The sequence below is a fragment of the Juglans microcarpa x Juglans regia genome, chromosome 2S, assembly GCF_004785595.1.
Source record: "Juglans microcarpa x Juglans regia isolate MS1-56 chromosome 2S, Jm3101_v1.0, whole genome shotgun sequence".
NCBI classification, from domain to species: Eukaryota; Viridiplantae; Streptophyta; class Magnoliopsida; order Fagales; family Juglandaceae; genus Juglans; species Juglans microcarpa x Juglans regia.
In genome coordinates, this window is record NC_054597.1 from 13,180,547 (window position 1) to 13,205,858 (window position 25,312).

A 25,312-nucleotide genomic window follows, 5' to 3' on the forward strand; every position below is an offset into this window, starting at 1 on the left:
GACCACCTCTCTATTTTCTTTTTCACTCTCTCTTTCTTCTGATGTTTCGGCCTCATTCTCTTTTTTTCTCTCACTCTTTTTTCATTTTCACTCTCTTTTTTTTTCACTCTCCTCTTTTTTTGAATTCTCGACTTCACAATTGTTTTTCAACTCATTCTCTCTTTTTCTTGAGATTTTAGCCTCACCCTCATCTTTTTTCTCTCTCATTTTTTTTCTCTCTCTCTCCATTTTAGCCTCACTATTTCTTTTTTTTCTCAATCTTACATTCCCTCCTGCTTTTTAGCTCAATCTCACTTTCACTCTTAATTTTTAGCTCAATCTCTTTTTCACTTTTTATTTTATGATCACTCTCACTCTTTCTTTTTTGATCACTCTCATTTTTACTCTTTCTTTTTTTAGCAACCTCTCTTTTCAGTTTCAGTGGGTCCCCATAGACCTGTGTTGGAGTTAAAAGAGCAAGTTTGATTATTTTTCCATCCTTTTCAAAACTGTACATGTTCTTTAACTCATCATGAATTACCTTCCTATCATACTGCCACGGCTTCCACAACAAGATATGGCCAGCATGCATAGACATTACATTACAAAGCACCACATCCTGGTATTTTCCAATTGAAAAAGAAACTAGCACTTACTTATTTATCCTAACCTCCCCACAATCACTCAACCACTGCAACTTGTATAGTCTAGGGTGTTTCAAGGTAGGTAAATTCAATTTCTCAATTAAAGTAGTGCTAGCCAAATTAATACAACTCCTCCCATCAATGATCATACTAATACCTTGTTGTTTAATGTGACATCTAGTATGAAAAATATTTTTGCTCTACTGCTCTGTATCATCCATCTTAATTTGTGTATTGAGAGCATGCCTAGCAAGAAGAGACTCACCAAACTCTTTATTCTTACACTGATATTCAATACTAGGCTCATGCCTTCTCATATCTCTCCCACCTTGTAGTTTTCTACACACTACATCTCGTTGATTCATCCTATCCCTCACTTCCCCCAACACCAAATTCAATCATTTAAATTGTTGTTGCATGGCATGCAACAGAAATAATGAGTTATCTGCCATCACCTTTGGTGATGAGTCACTCTTGTGAGACATCGTAATGCGCTGCACAAAAAGAATGTTAGTGGAAAACCTCACACACTCCCTTACGTGTTTACACTTGAATAATGGCAGTCCACTCGTAATTGATTTTTTTTCCCGATAATAGTCCCACACTCTCTTGCCTTTTACCTCAATAGTTTTCCCTCTCAAGTTATTTAAGAACTAGTTGACCTAAATCAAGACAATACAACCTTGTATTATTCCAACCAGCAATAGGTTCAAGAAACAAGAACAAGAAACAAGGAATGAATAAAATGACACGAGACTCAAGGAATTTGTACGAGGAAAAAAGTAATTATAAAATAAGATACCAACTATATATTCAACCCATTTGAAGATAAGGCTCAATCAACAAATTTATTTCTTTCTCTTTGTGGTAACTATGTAGCAACCTTTGAGTATGCTACCCCTTTTTTGTTTTTTAATTTTCTTTTGTTTTTCTTTTTTTTTTCTTTTTTTTTTCTTATCTCTTCTATTCTCTAATTCAATCACAAACAACAATATTCAATTGTGAAAATCAAGCAATTGAATTCAAACATACAAGAATTGACAATGAAGTAGAAGAGAATAAATGGAACAACACTCCAAGCAATTGAAAACTTAGAGATGCAAGAAATCCTAGAATTTTGAAACCTTAGGTGATGCAAATTTCAGCCAAACCAAAAACCCTAAGAATTTTGGCAGCCTACTTTTTGTTTCTTTTTTACAATCTAGAACAATGAAACCCTAGAATTAAATTTAAAAATGCAAGAATTAAAAGATAGAATCAAACCTGATTGGAAACCGAGCTCTGATACCAAATGATATGAACTCGTAAGAATGGAATCCCTTGAACCCACAAACAATTTGAAAACTCACCCAAGAAAGTCAAAATCACGTCAATGGAAAATTTAGACTCATTGAGGAACTCGTTTTAAGAACCTAGATTATATGAAAATCTAGACCCGTTGAAGAACTTATCTCAAAGAACCAAAATTATAAGGAAGAACGCTATAAAGGTTGTGATTTGCCTTTGATAAGTTCAAAAGTTCAATCAAGAACAAGAGGAGATAAACTCAACTCACAATGAATAAATTCATCAAATTTTATAAACTAATTAAAATGAGGCTACAAAGAGTATTTAAACCAAAACCTAATTAAAATCCTAGCCAAAATAAATCTCCATCTTCCAAAAATGCCTCTGAGTGAATAGTGTCGTGTCTACAGTACTCGGCTACAGTAACTTCTTGAAAGCCTAGTTCAACAAAATAATAATTTTCCCAACATGCCCTTGAATAGGTGCCCCCCTTAAGTCCTGCTCATAATAAACTCAATTATTCTAAAGTAATAAAATAAGTCATTTAAATGAATTAAACAAGTTGAAAGCCTTCAAGTGCCGAAAGCCTTTAAGTCATGTTGTTGCCCTCTTCTATAACTTGAATCAAATCAATCAAAACTGGATCTTCATCCTTCAAGTCCATCTCGAATGTTAGGCTCTTGCTAGACTCGTTCCAAGTGGATTGTACTAATCATTGCATTGCCTCCTTGATTTTCTTGGCTCTTGACTTTATACTAGACTCATCTAGAACTTGCAAAGGATCTTTAAGATTAGGTCCATCTTGGTGCCCATTAGTAACTCTCCGACCCCTCCCGACCGAGAGTCCCAATGTTAGGAATTTGATCTCCAAAATTAGGTTAAAGCAGCTTGGTACTCTTTTCCTCCAATCTCCTTACAACCCTTTCATTTTCCTTTTTTCCTCCATTTTCTCTTTCTTTTTCCTTTCATTTTTTCTTTGAGAAATTTTATTCTCAAACCGATGTGTAGATCATACCCAGTAAAGTACTTAATGACATAATTTGATTTGAAAGATAAATTGTAAAGTTAAATTTTAGAAATCAAATTTTACCATTTAAGTGATGTAGATGGTGCGCTCTATCTACTGACTTGAGAATAAAATAATTCATGACTATTTATTATAGCACTGTAACCTTAAAGGCCCTTTTGGACATTTATAATATTTCAAAATACTTGTGAATAGTAATAAAATAGTTTAAGTTAAGATGTTTTATTAAGCTTTAGGAAAGGAGCGAGAAAGATTTAAATAAAAATATAATAAAATTAAAAATTATTTGAATATAATTTTTACTTTTAAATCTCAAAAAGTTCTATTATTTTTTTTGTTTTGTTTGTGAGTTTGAAAAATTTGTAATAATTAGATAATGATTAGATAAAAAATAGAAAATAGAAATTGAAAATATTTTGCATTCAAGTGATGTTTGGAAAACAAATGTCTGAAAATAGTTGAGAATGTCTGAAAATTGCTGAGAAAACTTTAATATCCAAACAGGCCAGGGATGCTTGGAGAATGAGATGAGATGAGAATTTTATAAATAGAAATAAGATTGTTTGTGAATAATAGTGAGATAGTTTAAATTAAGTATTTATTAGATTTTAGAAAAAGATACAAAAGAAATTTGAATAAAAAATGTTATAAAGTTAAAATATTGTTAAAATATAATTTTTTAGTATAATTTTTATTTTGGGATTTGAAAATGTTGAATTATTCTTAATTTCTTATATGAAAGTTTGAAAAACTTACAATGATTAGTTTGAAAAAATTGTAATAATTAGTTTGAGTGTTTGTATTTAAATGATATATGGGAAGGAAATGAGATAGGATGAGATAAGATAGAAACATTTTCCAAACATCCATTGTGAAGATACTAGTTAGAAAACTCTTCAAGTAACCATTTAAATAAATCTATCATGTTTTTATTATGACTATGGCGAATCTGTAACACCTAGGCCTATCACCAAGCCTATGCTAATTGCAGGGTCTGTAGATTTTTTTTTTTTTTTCTTTTGGAGTAATAGATATGAAAAGTTCCCTTGGTATGTAACAAATAATTTTGGGGCCGACTGCAGGCCCAAAACTTTATTGTGGCAGAGTATGGATTCTTTTTTAGGTTAATAATTAGGTTAAAATCATTTGATCAGGTGGAATTTATTATTATTTTTTTAGTTATGGGACGAGGTTGGTTATTTTAGAATTTAAGGGAGACCCTTTAATATTATTAAGAACTTGACTCAGAAACTTTCGGACAACCAAAGAGATTTTTGGATTGGCCTAACTAGCCCAATTTATTAACTCAAACAATATCCAATATGTGGGCCAAATATTTTGAAATGGGCCCAAAATGCCCAAGCTCGTGAGATCAGTTCCAGCCAATGCACGTCTCCCATGCCGTTTTATCCTCTCATTTTTCTCTAGGATTTTTCAATCACTTGACCTACACACACACACACACACACACATATATGCACATGTATTTCTCTTCATATAGAAACTGCCCAAGGCTTGTTGCTGTTGCTAGCCACTACACAATCCCTATCTTGTTGCACCTCCACAAGCCACCAGTCCCATACTGCCGTGACCCAAAAACCTCTGTCGCAGCACTTGCACAGGTCGAGAGAAAGAAACCAAAGCCACGAACACCACCTCCCCATGGCCACTGTCCATAGTAAACGCACAAAGCACCCAACCAACTACCTACAACGCAGACCAACGTCGTAACCAGGGGAAAGCCAGACATTGTAGTACGAGACTGCACCACTGCCGCCTAGTACGTTCAGCCATGATGAAGCCAACTGTCACCCTCAACCTTGGGCTGCTACCGTCAGCCACAGTTGCCCAGACACAACCGCTCTCTCTCCATCGTAAAGCAAACCCAAAAACCTCTGTTTTTTATACTTAAAATAGAACAAGGAAATTTTCTTTCCCAAGCGCACGTTCAGCCACCATTTCTCACTAGAAACGGCCACACGACATGGCCACAGCTCGGTTGTGCTACTCCTTAGACCACCATACGTAAGTTTTTTTTTTTCTCTCACCACGTCTCTCTCCTCTCCGTCTCTCCCTCTTTCGCTCACCATGTTACCTCTCTCCCTCACGCCGTGTTCACTCTCTCTCTCTCTCTTTGAGTCGTGCCGCCGCGTTGACCGCCTTTGATCTCTGCCCAGCACTGTCCCGTCGCGTCTCTCCTTCCCTCTCAGTGAGTATGGCCGCTTCTCTGTTACACTGTTTGGGTAGGGTGTTTTATGAGTCATGCCTTTTAGGTTCCAGGAAACCATACATAATTATGGTCATTTCCCAAAATGCCGTTGTAAGTAGGCTGGTTATACGTTGGGCTTGGTTTTTAATTTACTTTGTCAAAGCTTTGTTTTAAGTATAAATATTATTACAGAAGATAGTTAGAGTTTTAATTTATATTTCTTATTATCATATTATTTAGTATCAGAATTTTTATAAATAAATTTCAATAGTAAGTGTTTAATTTTATTTTTAACGCGTTAGATATGATTAAGTCTATTTTATTAAATGTAACTTTGATGTTTACTGTAATAGATTTTGTTATAATCATGTAGAGTAAACACTAAGCTGAAGGTGTCTTTTCATGTGGACTTAGGGTTGATTGAGTAAATATGTTAGCCATACAATTAGTTTTACAAAAAATCATCTAGAGTTTAAGGTATTATACAGAGAAATCAAGTGGATGTCGATGAATTTGGGAGGTGATGATCTTTTAGGATTTTGATAATTTTAGAATTTTAGGAAAAATATGTTAATTTAGCATTTTCGATTTAAGTATCGAAATACGTGCTCAATTGAAAATTTATAGAAGTTACGTGACTATTTTATAGGGGACGGTTAATATTTGTTCGGTACTGCTGCGAAAAATTTCTGAAAAGCTAAAAAGTTCAGGTAAGTGAGGTTCATATGCTAGACTTTGTATAAAATAAAATGGACTGAGGTTGATTTTATGAAAATATGCATGATATGCTTGAAAAGAAATTTGAAACAATCTCTGCTATTTGTTCTATATTACTCATGAAATCTGCATGAAAGAGAAAAATATTTTTTTCCTGTCATGATTGGTGTAGACATGATCTTGTTTTTGGCATTCTATTACTGAACTATACAAAAAGAGCGAATATAAAATTTAAAAATTTGTGTATTTGATGTGAAGAAGTTCTGACTTTGTGAATATGTGAAATGATCTAAATCTATTCGGTACTATTCAACAATGTATATTTAGATTCCTTTCTAGAAATTTCCTAATCCTTAAACCCATGTGCATAGTTTGTTTGACATTCATCTTTTCTACAATTTTTGTTTTTAGGAATAACATCTATATTTAAGATTTCCGTCCATCTTATTATCAAAAAACACGTGGCATGGTGTGTGACTTGCACATGGAGAATTACTTTTTATTATTAAAAAAACAAAAGTAATTATAAATTCTTTTTTTAAAAATTAAAAAACTTCAAAATAAAAAAAAGTCGTCCCACAGCCTACCTTGTATTTTCCATTAATTAAGATGGCGGAAAATCCTAACGAAAAAAGCCTAATTTAAAACTTCAGATAACACAAAAAGCTTTCTTTAAAAAAAAGTTGCACAATGGCCAAATTTCAAACAAACCTATACATAAGGGGTTATTGACAAAAAAAAAGTTCCTATATAGATGTTATTAATACCAAATATAAGCTCTAAGAGAGTCCCAATGTTAGGAATTTGATCTCCAAAATTAGGTTAAAGCATTTTGGTGCTATTTTCCTCCAATCTCCTTACAACCCTTTCATTTAACTTTTTTTCTCCATTTTCTTTCTTTTTTTCTTTGAAAAATTTTATTCTCAAACCGGTATGTAGAGCACGCTCAGTAAAATACTTATGTGACATAATTTAATTTAAGAGATAAAATTTAAAATTTAAGTCTTATAAACCAAATCTTATAATTTAAGTGATGTGCATGGTGTGCTCAAGCTACTAGCTTGAGAGTAAAATAACTCATTACCATTTATTATAGCACGGTAACCTTAAGGGCCCTTTTGGATACTTATTGCCTGCGAACTATTAATTCATTGAAATTAATATTTATGAGAAGCCCATTTGAGATTTAACGAGTAATTTTCAATAGGCCATGGATCCAAAATTTCTTATTTTGGCGGAATATGGGTTTTTTTTTAATGGGCTTGATAATTATGTTAAAATCATTTGATATTTTTTATGGATCAAATGGAATCTATTTTATTTGCTAAGTGACAGAAAAATTTATAGGACAAGTTGGATTATTTTAGAAGTTGAGTCGGCCCAAAAGTAGTTATTGGACAAATTGAACTCGTTTTAGAAATTAAAATCGAACCGTTAAGATTGTTAAGCGATTAAGGATGTGAAACAAGCCCAATAAGGACCCAAGAGAAAATCTCAAGGCCAGTTTGCTATAAACTCTGAGCCATGCACATTTCTTCCTCCTCTTTCTGTAGGTTTCCAGCAATCTACATTTTATATATATATATATATATATATATATATATATATATATATATATATACATACATACATACAAACCCACAGGTGCAAAGCTAGGGCTGCCAATATATTAATATATATTCTCATATTCTCTCCCTCTTTAAGCCATCGTCCAATCCTCTCATGATGCCGACAGTATCACACAGTAATTTTTGCAGTCACCCACGTCCAACACAATGTCCAGTCTTATTAATGTTGCCCTCCACCCCATCCAGCAAACAATCGCTGCCTTCCACCACCCACACAATCGCAAATCACCACCCACGTTCAACCCATGCACACAACCAGTCATCCTCCCCTATTTATACATTCACTAAACCAAAGCAGCAACAAACCACCACCCACGTTTTGCTTTGCTCTGGCCTGACCTTACTACGGGTGTAAAACTATGGCCTCTGTTTGAGTTGGTACCAATCTCTCTATCTTTAGGTGCACCCACTTTGGAAACAAAGTAGTTTTTTGTGTTGTCTTTCATTGTACACACTCGAGGCTTTGAGGAAAATAAGGTGAAGATTCACTTTTGTCTCTGTCCTATTTGGCCACCGAGGAGAGCACAACCCTATTAGGGGGGTTAAGCATGGTCTCTGTTCTGATATGATATGATGATGATGTTCAGTTATGTTATGCCAAAAGGTTTTCGTTCCGCACTCTGAAATTAAAAATATTTTGTTTTTGCATTCTGAACTCTCTAAAAACCTTATGTTTACATACTAGTATATATTATCTGCTTACTGAATTGTTAATAGCTCACCCTTATCTCCACAATATTTTCATATGTTTTTAATGTTTCAACCAAGCATTAAGAATAGAAACCATGGGTAAAACTGTGTGAGCATAGCAGATTAAATACAAAGATGATACTTTGATTATTGGAGAGCTTATTCAGTAGTTTTGTTTTACTTTTGTTATCTTGGTATTTTGGAAGGTTAATGTTTATTTTGAGACTTAGTGGTGTTCCAAGTTAATTATTTCGGAGTAGTTGATCTAAAACAAGGAGATCTATGCTTAATTAAGAAATTTGAGTTTATATGATATACCTGTACTGTGAGATGTGAGTTTAAGTGATAGGAAGTAACTCTCCGACTCATTTGAGACCGGGGAGTTAAAGTTATAATATTTCATAATACCTGTGAATAGTAGTGAAATAATTTGAATTAAGATATTTTATTAGGTCTTGGGAAACAAGCAAGAAAATTTTGAATAAAAATATAATAAAGTTAAATTGTTTGAATGTAACTTTTATTTTTAAATTTGAAAAAGTTACATTGTTTTTGTCATGTATTATTTATGAGTTTGAGAAAGTTCCAATGACTAGATAAAAAGTTAAAATTTGAATTTGAAAATATTTTATGTTTAAGTAATGTTTGGAAAGTAAATACTTTAAAATACTTGAGAATACTTTAGTATTTAAACGGATGATCATACTTGAATACTTTAATATGCAAACGGACCTTAAGCGTACATACTCGCTAGAAAACTATTCACGTAACCATTTAAATAAATTTATCATGTTTTTTCTTCATTATAACTATGAAGATTCACTAATATCCGTTGTAACTTTTTTTGTGATATTCCATATGATAAGGATAAGGGTATGTGGTGTATGAGAACCCACATTATTTGGGAAGGAGAAGTTCTTGCACTTTATAAGGTTCCAATGGAACTCCAATTGTATGATTGACTAGTCCTTTTGGAGTATAGATCACATGATTTAGGTCTTTCATTGGGACGTTACAAATGGTATCAGAGCCTATCTCAACCAGAAATGTAGGACTTGAGCTGTGCCACCTACAACGAACAGGCTCGACGAGGACGTCGAAAATTTAAGGAAGGTAGATTGTGATACCCCATATGATAAGGATAAGGGTATGTGGTGTATGAGATTCCACATTGCTTGGGAATGAGAAGTTCTTGCACTTTATAAGGTTCCAATGGAGCTCCAATTGTATCATTGACTAGTCCTTTAGAGTATAGGTCATATGGTTTAGGCCATTCATTTGGGCATTACAAATGCAACTGTAACGTCCCGATCCCGGAGGTCCGGAAAGTTAGCTCTTAATACTTAATATCAATTTCAATACCACAACTATAAAACCCAGAAAACTCAATAAAAATATTAATTCATTTGCTTATTCCAACTATCCATATTCGTTCACCAAAACAACAAAGAAATTCCTAATAAAATAAATTAGCAACTCCCCAAAGACTCGAAAATATCTTTAACCCAACACATCAAAATATCCGAAAATAACCAATCTACTAACTATGACTCTCAAATAAGTACTTGTACCTTTGGGCACTTATTCATCTACGATCATTACACCTTGCTAAAACTTCATACTCTTGTTCTCCAGCTGAACCGTCAAAATCATCTGAAAAATATTTGGAGATAAGGGATGAGTTATCAACAACTCAGTAAGCAGAAAATATGTACTAATGTGTAAACCATGAGCATTTACAAAGTTCAAAATGCAGAACAACACCTTTTTATTTTCAAAATGCAGAGTCAGAATATGTTATCAAAATATTAGAGCGAAAGTTCAAAAATATTCATAATCAAAATCCTTTTGGCATAGCATAAACTGAAATATTACATCTTATCTTATCATATCAGATCTTATCATATTAGAACAGATACCATGTTTAACCCCTGTGGTAGGGTTGTGCAAATCCTGACGGCCAACCAAGCAGAAACAGAATGTGAATCTTCCCCTTATTATTCTCGGAGCCCCGAGTGTGCACACAGGAAAAACCACACAGAAAAACCACTTTGCTTCTAAAGTGGGTGCACCAAAAACAGAAAAGTTGATATCAATCCGAACAAAGGCCACAGTTTTACACCCGTGGTAAGGTCAGAACGGAACAAAAACAGAAACAGAATGTTATGCGAGAGGTTTTTAGAAATCACATCATATCATATTAGAGTACAAAACATCTTCAGATAGAACATAATCAAATCACAAAATCATAATATATGCACAAAATTACATATTCGCTCTCTTTTGCACAGTTCAGAAACAGACTATCAAAAATAAGCTCATATCTACACCAGTCATGCCAGAAAAATATTTTATTCTTAAACAAAATCTCATGAATAATGCAGAACAAATAACTGAGGTAGTTCAAATTTCTTTTCATTACAAAATATGCATACTTCTCAAAAATCATTTTCAGCCCATTTTATTTTTTTATGCAAAGTCTAGCATAGGAACTCCACTTACCTGAATTTTTTAGGTTATCAAAAATTCTCCATAGCAGTACTGAATAAAAATCAATCGTCACCTATAAAATTGTCATGTAACTCCCATAAATTTCAATCAAGCAAGTATTTCGATTCTTAAGCCTAAAATACTAAAATAACCTGTTTTTCCTGAAAATTCTCTTAATCCTAAAAAATACCATCACTTCCCAAATTCATCAATATTCACTTAATTTTTCTGACTAAAATATTAAAACCTAACTTATTTACTATTGAAAACAAACTATAAAGTTTAATACTAGATAATATAATTATCTCAAAATATTTTAAAAATAAACCATAACTATATATATATTTTTTTTTTTTAATAGACTAAATCATATCTAAAGTATAAAAATAACATTACACCATTATCGCTTATTCTTAAAATAAAACTTTACTTAATAACATGATAAATTACTTAAAATATTTTTGTAATCATAATTAAATAAGAGTTTATTAACACATATTAAAATTTTAAAACACATTAGCATAACTTGCAGTTCAAAGGGTAAAAAAGTAATTAATGATATTAATGTAAAATATGGCTTAGAAGCGTGTAATTACACTCACGTAAAAACCAAATTCTTTGAATAAAACAAAAGCTACGTACACAATGGAGGTTCACCGTGAAGAGTGGAGCTACGATGGAGTGGGGTGCTGTGGGCAGCGGTGGTTACTACGGTAGTGCACTGGAAGAGAGAGAGTGATGAGCGAGAAAGAGAGAATGGAGAGTGAGAGATGTGCGAGATAGAAACAGAGACGGAGAGAAACCACACGGGATACTCACCGAGAGGGCAGCGATGCGGCGGCAACAAGGTGGTTGGGTAGCAGCAGATCACAGAATGGTTGGGGTGTCAGCATCGTTGGGCTTCCCTTTGTCATGGCTGGTGGCACCGAACAAGATAAAGTGCCCTATTTTGAGATGCAAAAACAGAGGTCCTTCAGTGTGTTTGAGGGTGGTGTTTTCCGACGTGGGTTCACGGCTGGCTATGGCGTTGAGGTCTGGGCAGAGGTTCACTTGGGGTGGGTGAACTAGAGTGACAAGGTGGTGCAACTTAGTGGCCCGTGGCCGAGCTGGGGGGTGTTGCGCTACTGGGCTTCACGCGGGAAGGATGTTCCCGATGGCAAACGATTGCTGTTGCTGTTCTCCCACGGTGGTTGAACGTGGAGGCTTGCGGGTCGAGTGGTTTCTCGGGTGCAGTGGTGAAAGGTAGCATTGTGGAGGTGTAGTAGGCTAGCGGCTGCAACGTGGAGGAGGTGTTGCTTCACTGAAACTTAGGCGGCTGCACTCTAGCTTAGGTTGGAGATGATCACTACGTGCTTGAGGGGTTGTGATGTGTGCGTGAAGTGTGTAACGCATATATATGAAAAGAAACTGATAAAAAACCCTAGAGATGAGAGAAAGTGGCGTGCATGCAAAGGAATAAAACGGGCGTGAAACTGGGTAGCACGTGGAAAAAATAAAGTAGCACGGGCTTGGGCTTTTTTTGTGAATTATAGGCCCCGACTCAAACTCAAAAAAAAATACTACAACTTTTCTTATAAATTTTTGTAGCCCATAAAAAGAAATCCGGACTAGAGATCCATAAAAAAAATACTTGTTAATCCGAAGTGGGTTTTTCTTATCTATAAACTCAAAAATTTTATAAAGCGGGCTTGGCTAGGTCCGGATGTTATATTTTTAGTAAAATATAATTAATTTTTTGTAGAAAAATAAGTGATGCGTCAATTTTTATATCCGATACGTTCTTTGGACAACAGGAAAAGTCAAGCCATCAAGATTCAAAACCACAAATAAAAAGAACTGATATGCTTAAAAAAAAAAAAAAAAAAAAAAAAAGTGATATGGACGTGGTCGTCCAGTTAACAAATGATAGGGAACTGATATAGGTACTTATCTTAAAAACTGTGAACCAAAATCTTGGAGACCTTTCCTTGGTGGAGTTACAGTGACTGCTCCAGTGCTCCACCCAAATTCAATAGTTTGACCTCAAACTGAACATGCCTCAGCAAGTAAAGCCCTTAATTATAGTCGTCACGCCAAGAGGAAAAGTTACTGGCCGCCCCAGTTTTTAGGAGAAAAAAAAAGAACTGAAATGGTGAACCAATGTACACCAGCTCCTTTCTTGGAAATGGCAAGCCACAGAAGAAAACTGAACAGACGATGGTCTGCAAGTCGCTTGCTTTCTTTTATCTTTATCTTCTTTTGTTCCTCTCCTGTATATTGCTATGCTGGAGATACTCTTAAGCATGGCCAGTCTATTGTTTTCAACAAAACTCTTGTCTCCGCTGGGGAAAAGTTTGAACTGAGATTCTTTACCACTACCAGCATTAACGCCACAGGCCCCCAAAGTTTCGTTGGAATATTCTATCATCAACGGGATCTAGATTCACCTGTATGGGTTGCCAACCGGGACAACCCATTGCTTAGGAATTTCACTGGTGTTTTTCGAATTGCAGAAGATGGAAACCTCAAGGTATTGGACACCGCCGGGAAAGAATATTGGTCTACAGGTCTTGATGAGAATTCCTCCTCTACAAATCGAGCTGTGAAGCTCATGGATTCTGGAAACCTGGTATTAAGCGATGATGATCACATGGAGACGAGTCTGTGGGAGAGCTTCAAAAATCCAACCGATACTTTTCTTCCAGGTATGAAGATGGATGAAAAACTAACATTAACTTCATGGAAAGGCAAAGATGACCCTCGAAGTGGGCTATACACGTTTAAGCTAGATCAAGAAAGAGAGGGCCAATATGTTGTCATAAAACAATTCGTGTACTGGAAAAGTGGGATGGCAAGAGGTAAGTTCCCGAGCTCGGATGACATAATTCCTCCTGCCATAGCCAACCTGTTATCCAATTTCAGCAACAGCGTCATACGTAACTTTCTGAAAAACACAACAAAACAGCTGCCGACTAATGGAGGTTTAGATTTCACAAGGCTGGTAATGAATAACACTGGGCAGTTACAGTATCTGACCTGGGATGTGTCGGAACACATTTGGTCTTTAACATGGTCGAAACCGGAAGACGAATGTGACATTTATAACTATTGTGGGAAATTCGGGAGCTGCAATATTAACAATTGGCCTTTATTATGCAAATGTTTGCCGGGTTTCAAGCCTACTAACCCTTTTGATTATTGGCATTCAGGAGATTTTTCTGGTGGCTGCACAAGAAATTCGGCATCAACTAAGTTCGATAAATTCTTGAGCTTAAAGATGATGAAAGTGAGCGACCCCGACCCAAATTTAGGTTCCAATGTAGCGAATAAAACAGAATGTGAAACGAAATGTCTTGAAAATAGCCAGTGCGTCGCATATTCATATCAGCAAGCTGAAAACAGCACGCAAAGAGGTGAGACAATACTACTAGTGTTAGTGACAACATCTGCGGGATTTGGATTGATCTTTTAGATAATCTTCAAGAGGAGTATCCGAACCAGGGTCGTAATCTCTCTCTTCGCGTAGCAAAAGCTGACATAGGTAATCCCTTTTAAAAATGTCATAATATTATGGAGTTGATTCAATAGCTGAATTGTAACAATAGTCGTTGATTTGGCCAATGTATTATAGCTACTTTTCAAAAAAAAAAAAAAAAAAAAGAGAATATAGATAAGGAAAAGGAAGAGAAACAATCAACTCTCACCTTCAAAATCTTTAATTTCGTTAGGCAGCCTGAAAACTCTGCATAGCAGATCTGTAACATGTTTTAATGCTAAACAAGTTCTTAAAACTAAAAGGGGCAAAGCTCAATTTTTAGTGTATATTTTCTATTTTGAACTTTATAATCTTGCAGAATCAACTGCGAGGACTTGTAAGCCTTGTGGCACATATACGATCCCCTATCCCTTGAGCACGGGACAAGATTGTGGTGACCCCATTTACTTCATTTTCGACTGCAACACCTCGTCAGGCCAGTTTAGCTTCAAGGCACCCGGTGGCGCCCATCGTGTTGTTAGCATCGATCCAATTGCACAAAACTTTGTCATCCAAGTCGAATTCCAAGAATATCCTTATGCTAGAAATTCAGCAATAATTCCGTCGCTCAATAAGTCATTGCCATTTTTTTCGACTGGCACTTTGATTACTGAGGTAGGCAACTCCACTGATCAATTGGAAGGCAGAGCGGAGCCTTCTAGATCACAAAGGAAAAATATAGTCGGCGTAGAGTTTAGTTGGAAGCCACCATTAATGGAGCCAACCTGTACTTCATCCCAGGGCTGCAAGGATTGGCCAAATTCAACTTGCAACGCAGCCATAGATGGAAAGCTGAGGTGCCTTTGTCATTCAAACTTCCGATGGGATGGCTCAAATTTGAATTGTACTAAAGGTTAGGATGGCTATGTCAGATGCCTCCGCAGATTAGACCTGTGTGATGTTATTGCTAAAGAGGAGTCAGTTCTATTGAAACTATTTTCTTGTTTAGCAATATCTGTTTTTCCCATTTGATCTTGAACATGTCCTATTCAAATAGAGTCATTTCAATATTTTAAATATCTAAGTGAGACATGTACCTTTTCTTTCTTGTAGGAGGTGATTTTCCTAAGTCTTCAGAAGAGCCTTCGAAAGAGCCTTCAAAAGATCAGCCTTCAACGAGAAAGATTCCATTGACCTTGATTGTTGCGTTACCTCTTGCATGTGTGACTGCTCTCGCTTGTATCATTATTTACATGTGGATAAGAAAGATGGCCAAGAGACAAGGTAACTCCTTTGTGCAATTCACACCGTACTCTACAATAATATCATAATGAAACCACTACTAGTATGACTAGGATCTCGAAATTATCATGTAAATAATATACATGTTTGTCTTCGGCACTCAGAAGTTATAAGAAGTGATAAAAGAGATCGAGCACTTCGCCCATTAGACAGTGAAAGGCATGTCAAAGACTTGATAGACTCGGTTGAGCCCATAGAAGAAGATGGGGAAGGCATTGAAGTACCTTTTTTGGATCTGGGAAGTATACTAGCCGCTACAAATAACTTCTCAGATACAAACAAGCTCGGACAAGGGGGCTACGGGCCTGTTTACATGGTAATCGATCGTAGAAGCATATATAATTTGGTATGTTCATATATGCTAGTTTCTGTTATTAGTTTATATTGTGGGTAATTTTGTCACAGGGTACATTTCCAGGAGGTCAAGAAATTGCTGTAAAGAGGCTCTTATGTGTATCAGGACAAGGCTTCCAGGAATTTAAAAATGAGGTGGTGTTGATTTCAAAACTCCAACACAGGAATCTTGTTAGACTTCGAGGATATTGCATAAAGGGAGATGAAAAGATTTTACTCTATGAGTACATGCCCAACAAAAGTTTGGACTTTTTTCTATTTGGTTAGCTTCTAAACCAAACTCGTAACTAATTCCTGTAGTGTTTGATAAAACTGTATCTTGTTAGAGTAAAAGCTTATTTTTTTGGCTGCTAAAATTCTTCTCTTCAATGAAAATTGGAAACCTTGAAAGATCAAAATCTGAGCATGCTTTTGGACTGGAAGATCCGCTTCAACATTATCTTGGGAATAGCTAGAGGACTTCTTTATCTTCACCAAGACTCCAGATTGAGGATCATCCACAGAGATCTGAAAACTAGCAACATTCTTCTAGATGAGGAGATGAACCCCAAAATATCCGATTTTGGTTTGGCAAGGATTGTTTCAGGCAAAGAAACTGGGGATAACACAACCCGAGTAGCTGGAACTTGGTAAGTTTACAGTTAGTCTATGAAAGTTGATTTTCGTATAATATAACCATAATTCCCAATGATCTCCAAATTCCAATTAGACAAAACTCAAGAAAGTTTCAAACTTTGCATACTGATCAAAATCATCCTAATGCAGTGGCTATATGTCTCCGGAGTACGCATTAGATGGACTTTTCTCGGTCAAATCCGATGTTTATAGTTTTGGTGTAGTTCTTCTTGAGATTATATGTGGAAAAAAGAACACAGGATTTTATCGGTCTGAAGAAGCCATGAGCCTTATAGCTTATGTAAGCGTGTTATAGTTTTTCACAATTTTTTTAACTTTATTTTTGATCGTCTTATTTCATATCAATATCTGTTTGAAAAATGTATCAGGCATGGAGATTGTGGGTAGAAAACAAGGTGTTGGATTTAAGGGACCAGAACTTGCGTGAGAGTTGCGATGTTGATCAGTTGGTGAAATGCGTTAATATTGCATTCTTATGCGTACAAGAAGACCCAAGTGACCGCCCCACCATCTCAAATATTGTTACCATGCTTGACAGTGAGACTGCGATGGTTCCAAATCCGAAACAACCAGCTTTCATTCTAAAGAGAGGCCTTTTTAGCACAGCAAGTTCTTCTAGTCGACCGGAGACACATACAGAATTGACCATTAGTTCAGGAGAAATACAAAATGAATGATGTGGTGATCGTGCTGTTTCTATGCAACTTACTCTGATTTTAGCTGTATTCTTGCTGGAAATTTATTTGTGTGAGTCTTAACATTCATACATTTTACTCTGTTATGAATTTCTTTGTGGGTTTGGAATTACATACCCACTTAATAATCATTGGGCCACTAAAGTATTAATGGACTTTAGGAAACTCAAGAGTTTATCAGTGGGAGTAAGAATTATCAGTCTTTGATGCATCTAAAACTCCTTGGGCCAGCAGAGATTTCTTCCTTGGGCCTTGGTAATTGCCATGCATGCTTGATAATGAGCGGATGGTTAGGTTAAAAGCACATTGCACAACAGTGGTTAAAAATTCAAAAATTTATCCAGCCTTTGTTATATGTGCCTAAAGGTTTTAGGCCGTGGTTCAAATAATTGAAGCTTGTGATATTTCATTCTAAGTTTTATATATAGATGATTTATGTGATTTTGAATCCTTCTCCTCTGAATCCTTGTCCTCTCCCCATCACTATCTTCTCCCTATTTACTCTCCCACGTCGTTCTTCTAACTAACATGCAGATGACTCCCTCTCTAGTTCTCTGTGATTTATATCGCCCAAACCCAACTGTATATAAATCTCTACTTCTCCGTCATGAAATTGAAGCAAGGAGCAAACCTCACCTCACCTTCTCACATTGCCTGTAAGTTCTTCGTCCTTTCATTTTTCTTGCACGAAATAATTTGCTACACTACCAAGCCCCTCCAGTCCACACCAGCAATCCACCATTACCACCCTTCGTTGGAAATAGAAACTGTAAGCCACCACCGTGAACCCCAAACAGCATCGTGAGCCTCCTTCACTCCTCCACACTGTTGTACCTTCCCCTCACATACAGTAAGTCCCCGCATGGAGCAACTGCTTGCAAGGCCCCATCGCTACAGAAACTGCTACCCCCCGAAACTACTGAATTGCAGGATAGCCACCACCTCCACACCGTCTGAAACCAGCCCTACACCTCCACACACAACCAACCCAGCCTCTGTTTTAAAGAAGGAAAAATAGTGCACCGCTCTTCTTCCTCCAAGCACGACAAACCAGCAAACAAAAACCCTTTTCAACCGTCCGACATAGAAAAAGACGGCGCCACCCTACGTCGAAATTGTTAGAATGACAGACTTGAGGAAATTCTTCCATAATATTTCATTATGTAAACAGTGGTCCATATATAGACTGTCAATTTTTATCATAACATTACCCCCTCTACATCTCCTATTCATCTCCTGCACAAGTTCCTGAGCCGCAGCCTGCTCCGGCGAAATAATTTTTTCCAACATCGGCACCAACCTCGTCATCAATATCTTAGACAAGATTTTATAAGCCACCAGGCATAAGCTAATGGGTCGAAATTGGGAGAACAAATTAGGTGCATCCACCTTTGGAACTAACACAATATTCGTGGCACCATAAAAATTTGTAAACGGCATTCCGCCAAGAACTTCACAAGCCAAATTCAAGAGATCCTCCTTGACAACTTCCCATGCTAGAATAAAGAAACTAGCTGAAAAATCATCCGGACCTGGGCTGCTATCCTGTGGAATAGACCATAGTGTAGCCTTAACCTCCTCCAAATTCAGTTCACAACACAACATCTCATTCTCATGGTCTGAAATATCTGGAGTAATCAAATGTAAATCAGCCTCCTCCCATGTAATAGGCAACGCCGTAAGCATCTCCTGGAAAAAATTAACAACCCCCTGATGTACCTCTTCCGTTGAACTCAATACATTACCATAAGCAACCAACATACGCTCAATCAGTTTATTCTTCTTCTTGACACACATAGATGCATGGAAAAAGGACGTATTCACGTCACCCTCCGTAAGCTATTTAATCCGTGACTTTTGGAACCCCAAAATCTCCTCACGATGTAACCATTGCACATGTTTTTGTTTACAACACAACAATTCTTTCTCTGATTCCTGAGAATAATTAGAAAGAACCAAATCCTCCAACTCTAGTAGCCAAGTCTCAAGCTTTTTTATTTCGATTTTCACTCTACGAAACACCTCCACATTCCACTTTTGCAATACTTTCTTTAAAGCTTTCAGTTTCTTACTGAGCTGAACCATAGCACGTCCCTCCACTAGTTCCATCCAATACCCCTTAACAACCTGCAAAAAAGATTCATGAGTACCCCACATGCACTGGAAACGGAAAGGCCTAAGCCCCCCTTCTTCTCGCATAGCTTAGACTAGTTACCAAAAGACAATGGTCTGAGGACGTACAAGGCAAATACATCACCCAAGCATCCGCAAAGGTATTCAAGAAAATTGTATTCACTAACACCCTATCAAATTTAGCCCATATGTGTCGGCCACCCAACCTACCATTACACCAAGACATTTTTTGGCCATCACAAGGAAGCTCATGGAGACCACACTCTTGTATACAATTATTAAAATCCAGTTTTGTACGAGCAGCCCGACATGAACCTCCAACTTTTTCATTATCATTACGAATAATATTAAAATCACCCACTACAAACCAAGGCCACACTCCTGCATCAAGTGCCTTCAAATATTCCCACAATTCCACCCGAGTACGCTGAAAACAACTTGCATACACTATTGTTACCAGAACCCTAAAATACTTTCGAGAAAACCACCTTGTAATAGCCTGATCTGAAATTCAGACCACCTCAAAAACAATATCCTCCACCCAAAAAATGCAAACTTTGCCACCAGCTGCAGCATTATTAAAAAAATTTGGAAGATGCATCCATTTCACCCATCTCCCACTTTTATTAGGACCAAGAAACATGTCTAAAAGAGCCACCACCGAAGGGCGATTTTTATTCAAAAGACACCGAAGCCTACTCTTTGACAAAAAAAATTCCTCTAACATTCCAAGTAAGAGTATTCATCAACGTTAATAAAGTTTATGGGACCTAGTTGTCCTGCGAAGCACAACTAAATAATTTTTCTTCTTCATTTCCGAGTAAGATTCGTAGCATTTCAAAGCAAAGTTCTCCACATCTTTCTCCCTTTCCTCATCAGTCAAAGAACACACATAATAATCCCCCACTGCCATATCCATATCAGATTATTCCCTATGCACTAGTTCACACTATAGTGCCTCATCAATCAATCTCAAAGAGCTCCTCGGTGAAAACAACACCAGAATTTCAGAGAGCTCATCAAGCTCCTCCCCAGCAACCGATTGATCATACCACCTACCACCCCTATCAACATTCAACTCCTCCACTCTGCTACTACCTGCATTATCACTAACCAGCACAACCTCTTTTTCACCAAGTGATATCAATTTCTCTACAAACTCCTCCCTCCCTTCATGTTGGAAATGACTCAACGCTTCCCCCTTTTGATCAACATACAAAATAGGCATAGAATTATTCTCAAAGTTAGACCGATGTCTCTGGAGCTCCTGTAACAGCACTTCCCGTCGTGTTGGCTTATTAGAAACCATGTCAGGGACAACAATGGGTTGCTCCTTCTCTGGTTCTTTGACACCCACAGGTTTCCAGACTTTTTTTGGATTATCACGTCCCCCCTCAGCCTTAGAACTCCCTGCACCAACTTTCTCCAATTTTCCATTGTATTTACATCTCTGTTCAATATGACCCTGTTTACGACAGCGAGAGCAATATGCTAGTAATGATTCATACACAACTTCATGAAGATGACTATTTTCCAAACCCGGAATCCCAATCTAGAAAGAATGTCTCAACGACTTTGATACATCCATTTGCACACATGTCTGTGCTGCCTCAGGCCGAGTCACACATGTTGTAGCATTATCCTGTTTCAGAAAACATCCGAAACCACCCATAATACTTTTCAAAATAGAAACATGGAAAAAATTTGACGGCAACCAAGCTTATCTATTTTTTCTTCATATCATTTAAATATTATACTTTTTAATTTTTTTTATTCATTTCAAATATTTTTTCTAACTGCCAATAATATCCTCATATCTTTTGATATGTGCAATATCTCCACATATACAATGTCATATAGTTATGTTCTATTTTAAATTAATCCCAATTTATAAGCTAAACCAAGATATAAATTAATTTAAAAAATAAAAGGAAGAGATTAATGAAAATATTCTCAAAGTATATTATAAGAATATCCATTCTCAATAATTGTAAAATAATATTATTAAGATATTCTTCAGTATATTCCGTGAATATCCATTTCGATAATTGTGAAAGAATATTCTTTAGATTATCTTCAGTATATTCCGTAAATATCCATTTTCTATAGTTATGAAAGAATAGTCTTAGTATATACTTTAGTATATTATGAGAATATACCTTTAGTTTTCTCAAAACTTCAACTATAAATAATATATTTTCTTCATAAAGTTTCACTAACATCTTCATTTCCATTTCTTTACACAATTCTTATAATTCTTCTTTCTTTATAGTTCTTGTCTTTGAGGTATTTGACTATTCATCATCTGACGAGGAGTTGGAATTAAATTTAGCTCTTGCTATGGAAGAAGAACGTTTGGGTAATGAAAGAGGCTCGACATCGCATCGTAATTCTATTCTACGTTGTATATTCATTTGAAGAAATTCGTTTGAAGGCCACCAACACCTTTTTCAAGATTATTTTACTGAATCACCCATATATCCTTTGAATCTATTCCGTATGAGATTCCAAATGGAACGTCATATTTTCTTGTGTATTCAAGCTGCAGTCAAAGCATATGAACCATACTTCATCCAAAAAAAGATGCGTCTAGAAGACTTGGGCATTCCCCCTTCAAAAAATAACTATTACGATGAGAATATTAGCTTATGGAGTATCTGGTGATTTTGTGGACGAATACTTAAGGATTGCAGAAAAAATACAACAACTAAGTGTTTGAAGAAATTTGTTAAAGCTGTCATTAGCATCTTCTCCAACGAGTACATAAGATCATCAACCGATAGTGATATTGCTAGATTGTTCGCTGTTGGAAAAAGTCGTGAGTTTCCTGAGATGTTAGGGAGTATTGATTACATGCATTGGAAATGGAGAAATTGTTCAAGTGCATGGAAAGGAATGTATTATGGTCACATTCACGAACCAACGATAATTTTAGAAGCTGTAGCATCATACAACCTTTGGATATGGCATGTTTTTTTCTAGATTACCAGACTCTCATAATAATATTAATGTCCTAAAATATTCTTTTGTTTTTAGAGAGCTCGCTCAATGACATGCTCCGAAGGTCAACTATTCAATAAATGAAAATAACTACTCAATGTGATATGGTATATATAATTCGTGGTCGACGTTTGTCAAAAAAATTCATGCTCCACGTGGCCATAAAATAAAAAAAAATAAAAAATAAAAAAATTGTTGCAGCTCAAGAATCAGCAAGAAAATATGTAGAATGAGCATTTGGAGTGCTTCAAGCTCAATTTGCAATTGTACATAGACCTGCACGGTTTTATGATCGACAATCGCTAAAAGAGATTATGATGGCATGCATAATTTTGCATAATATGATTGTAAAAGATGAGTAGCATTCTTATCTTCAAGTATAAGACTTCGCTTACAAACAAAACGATAAAATATCCCAAGAGTTAGTGTCCCATGAACATAGAGATGAATTTAAAAACTTCATTCATCGTCATCATCACATTCGAGATCGAAGACTTCATTCTCAACTCCAATAAAATCTTATTGAACATTTATGAAGAATATATAGTCAATCTTAAGTACTTGTATTTTATATTTCACTATATTTAGCTTAATGTTATATTCTTGTTTTGTACAAGATGTAACCTTAACTTGGAAAAACTATATATGCATGTATGGCTATGTTATTTAATTTCTAGTATGGCACACTTTTCATTTTATTAAATAAGTGATATGTGAGACTCAATTTTAGTAAAATATCACCACTTAGTCCAACAATGTCTCAAGTATGGTAGAATATGGTAAAGTTAACTGGAAGTAATCACAAACAGTTGCCATGAATGAAATCCAATTAAATACACAATTTCAACTCCAAAAAAATATATTAACAAATGAGTGAGACAGCAGACTCTGATTCAAGGACTGATAAATTATTATTGCACAACAATTGTCTATACCTTTAGGATAAATATTTTACAAAAATACATGATGTGAACCAATATGTCTCTTTCTGCTTTAATTTGTTTGTCATATCCCGAACATAGTGATTAAAGCAAACTCCTTAATACCGTAAGTTCAAATTCAGCCTTTTGACATAGTCAAAAATCAATAAAATGTCTTTCAATTTAAAACGTACGCCACATAAGCTCATAACTATGGTTGCTCCAAACATCACATCCTCATAACTATGCCAGAAACTTAAACAATATTGATTCATACACCAAACATCTATTATTTATCTTAAACAATACTCATTCATACACAAAGCAACTCATTCATTCACACAATACTCTCAAATCATTCACAACAACACTTTAGTGTACCACCATCATAATTTCCCTAACAAAGAACACATTAAACTATTAAGATAGTTTAATTGTGTTGTGTTCTATACAAAATAAAAATAAAAATAAAAATAAAAACTATCCACTAGCTGCATTGTGGCTTCATATACAAAAAACTATCAAAAGAACATTTCCAAATATGGCTGCACATAAGACCTATGTTTGTGATGTGTTCTATATAAAAAAACTATCAAAGTAGAGCTTCCAAATGTAGCTAAATTTGTGGCTTCAGGTTTGTGCTATGTTCTATACAAAAAAATAACATAGGAGCATTCCCAAAAACGGCTGCATTGTTACCTTTCAAAAAATGTTCATTTGCAGCCCATACCAAACCCATACATGATTTTGTAGACCTTTACTTTTCAAGTATTTCCAATTAGAGGCTACGGAAATACTCTTGCTGCATTGGAAGCAAACTTTAGGTCTTCATCCTCATAATTTCCTTATCTTCTCTCCATTGATTCAAATCAAGCCTCTCTTTTGTAAGGCTGATAATCTATTTCCTATCTTCTCCCTTTTTAACATTTGTTCTCTTCTTTTCCTCTCATTTTAGTCAACAAATCAGCAAGATTGAAAGAAGTACTATCTTGCCTCTTTCACTTCTTTTCAACCTTCTTTCCAATGGGTCTCTCCAAATTCACATCTATAGATGGAGATATGTTGTCTTCATCTAGGATTGTAAACTCTGGCACATGAGTATCTAGGGTTACTGATCTTCTCTTAATTTTCACACTGCCTTCAACCACAATCTATTTCCATTTTAGATGGTGCCTTAGAATACTCCAACAATGAAGGAAGTTGAATGTTGTGGACTGGTTACTTCGATAGAGCTCATTTGCTTGCTCAATCTGAAAAATCAGTAAATGAGATGTGAAATATATCTAATGTAATGTCATTTAAAGGATCAAATTAAAGGATATTGTTTGTGCACCTTATCTTGCTCATTAACCCCACTGGAGACCTTCCTTCTATTTGAGCTAAGGTCCCACAAAACTTACTTGTGACATGTTAGATGGTTGACCATCTATTTGTGAGAGAGCTAGAACTACGTTCATAAGATGTGGATTTTTTATTTTGCTCATTCATGTACTCTAGCCCAAAATGAATGTTTAGATTGATCATTGTGTTGTAATTATTGAGATAAATTTGTTTGATAGTATAGTTGGAAGAATTGTGTAGCACTCTGCTATACTACTGTTTCTATACAACTTACTCTAATTTTAGCTATATTCTTGCTAGGGCTTGTCTGGAGAGCGAGATGAGATAAGAATTTTGTTCATAGTAGTAAGATAGTTTGTTAATAATAGTTAGATAGTTTGAGTTAAGTATTTTTTGAGTTTTAGGAAATGAGAGACAAAAAGTTGAATAAAAAATATTACAAAATTAAAATATTGTAATAATATAGTTTTATAATATTATTTTTGTTTGGAGATTTGAAAAAGTTGGAATTGGTTTTTTATTTTTTATTTGATAGTTTGAAAAAATTGTATTTGAATTATGTTTAGAAATAAGATGAGATAAGATAAAATGAGAATTTTATGTCTCAACTAAGGCCTCAAACCTGTCAGCTAGGAGCAACTAGGTTTGTAAGGGTTTATTAATACTCAATGTTCCATATACCCATATCTTAATGGGCTTAAATTAATTCAAATATTATCGCTTAATGAGTTATAGTGGGACACGAATGCCTCTAAATTTCGTGAAGCCAATTTATGGCACTAAGGGGATAAAGATTCTCACCTACA

General features: G+C 35.5%; 1 protein-coding gene across 1 annotated transcript; it reads left to right on the forward strand.

Annotated features, from left to right (window-relative positions):
• Positions 1–12,748: 12,748 nt before the first annotated feature.
• Positions 12,749–17,240, forward strand: LOC121253056 (G-type lectin S-receptor-like serine/threonine-protein kinase At4g03230). The gene is given in 9 exon segments (XM_041152953.1): positions 12,749–14,071; positions 14,074–14,191; positions 14,505–15,038; positions 15,239–15,409; positions 15,532–15,743; positions 15,833–16,043; positions 16,173–16,410; positions 16,547–16,697; positions 16,786–17,240. Coding segments are annotated over 9 exon segments (3,216 nt in total). The 5' UTR covers positions 12,749–12,799; the 3' UTR covers positions 17,095–17,240.
• Positions 17,241–25,312: the final 8,072 nt, after the last annotated feature.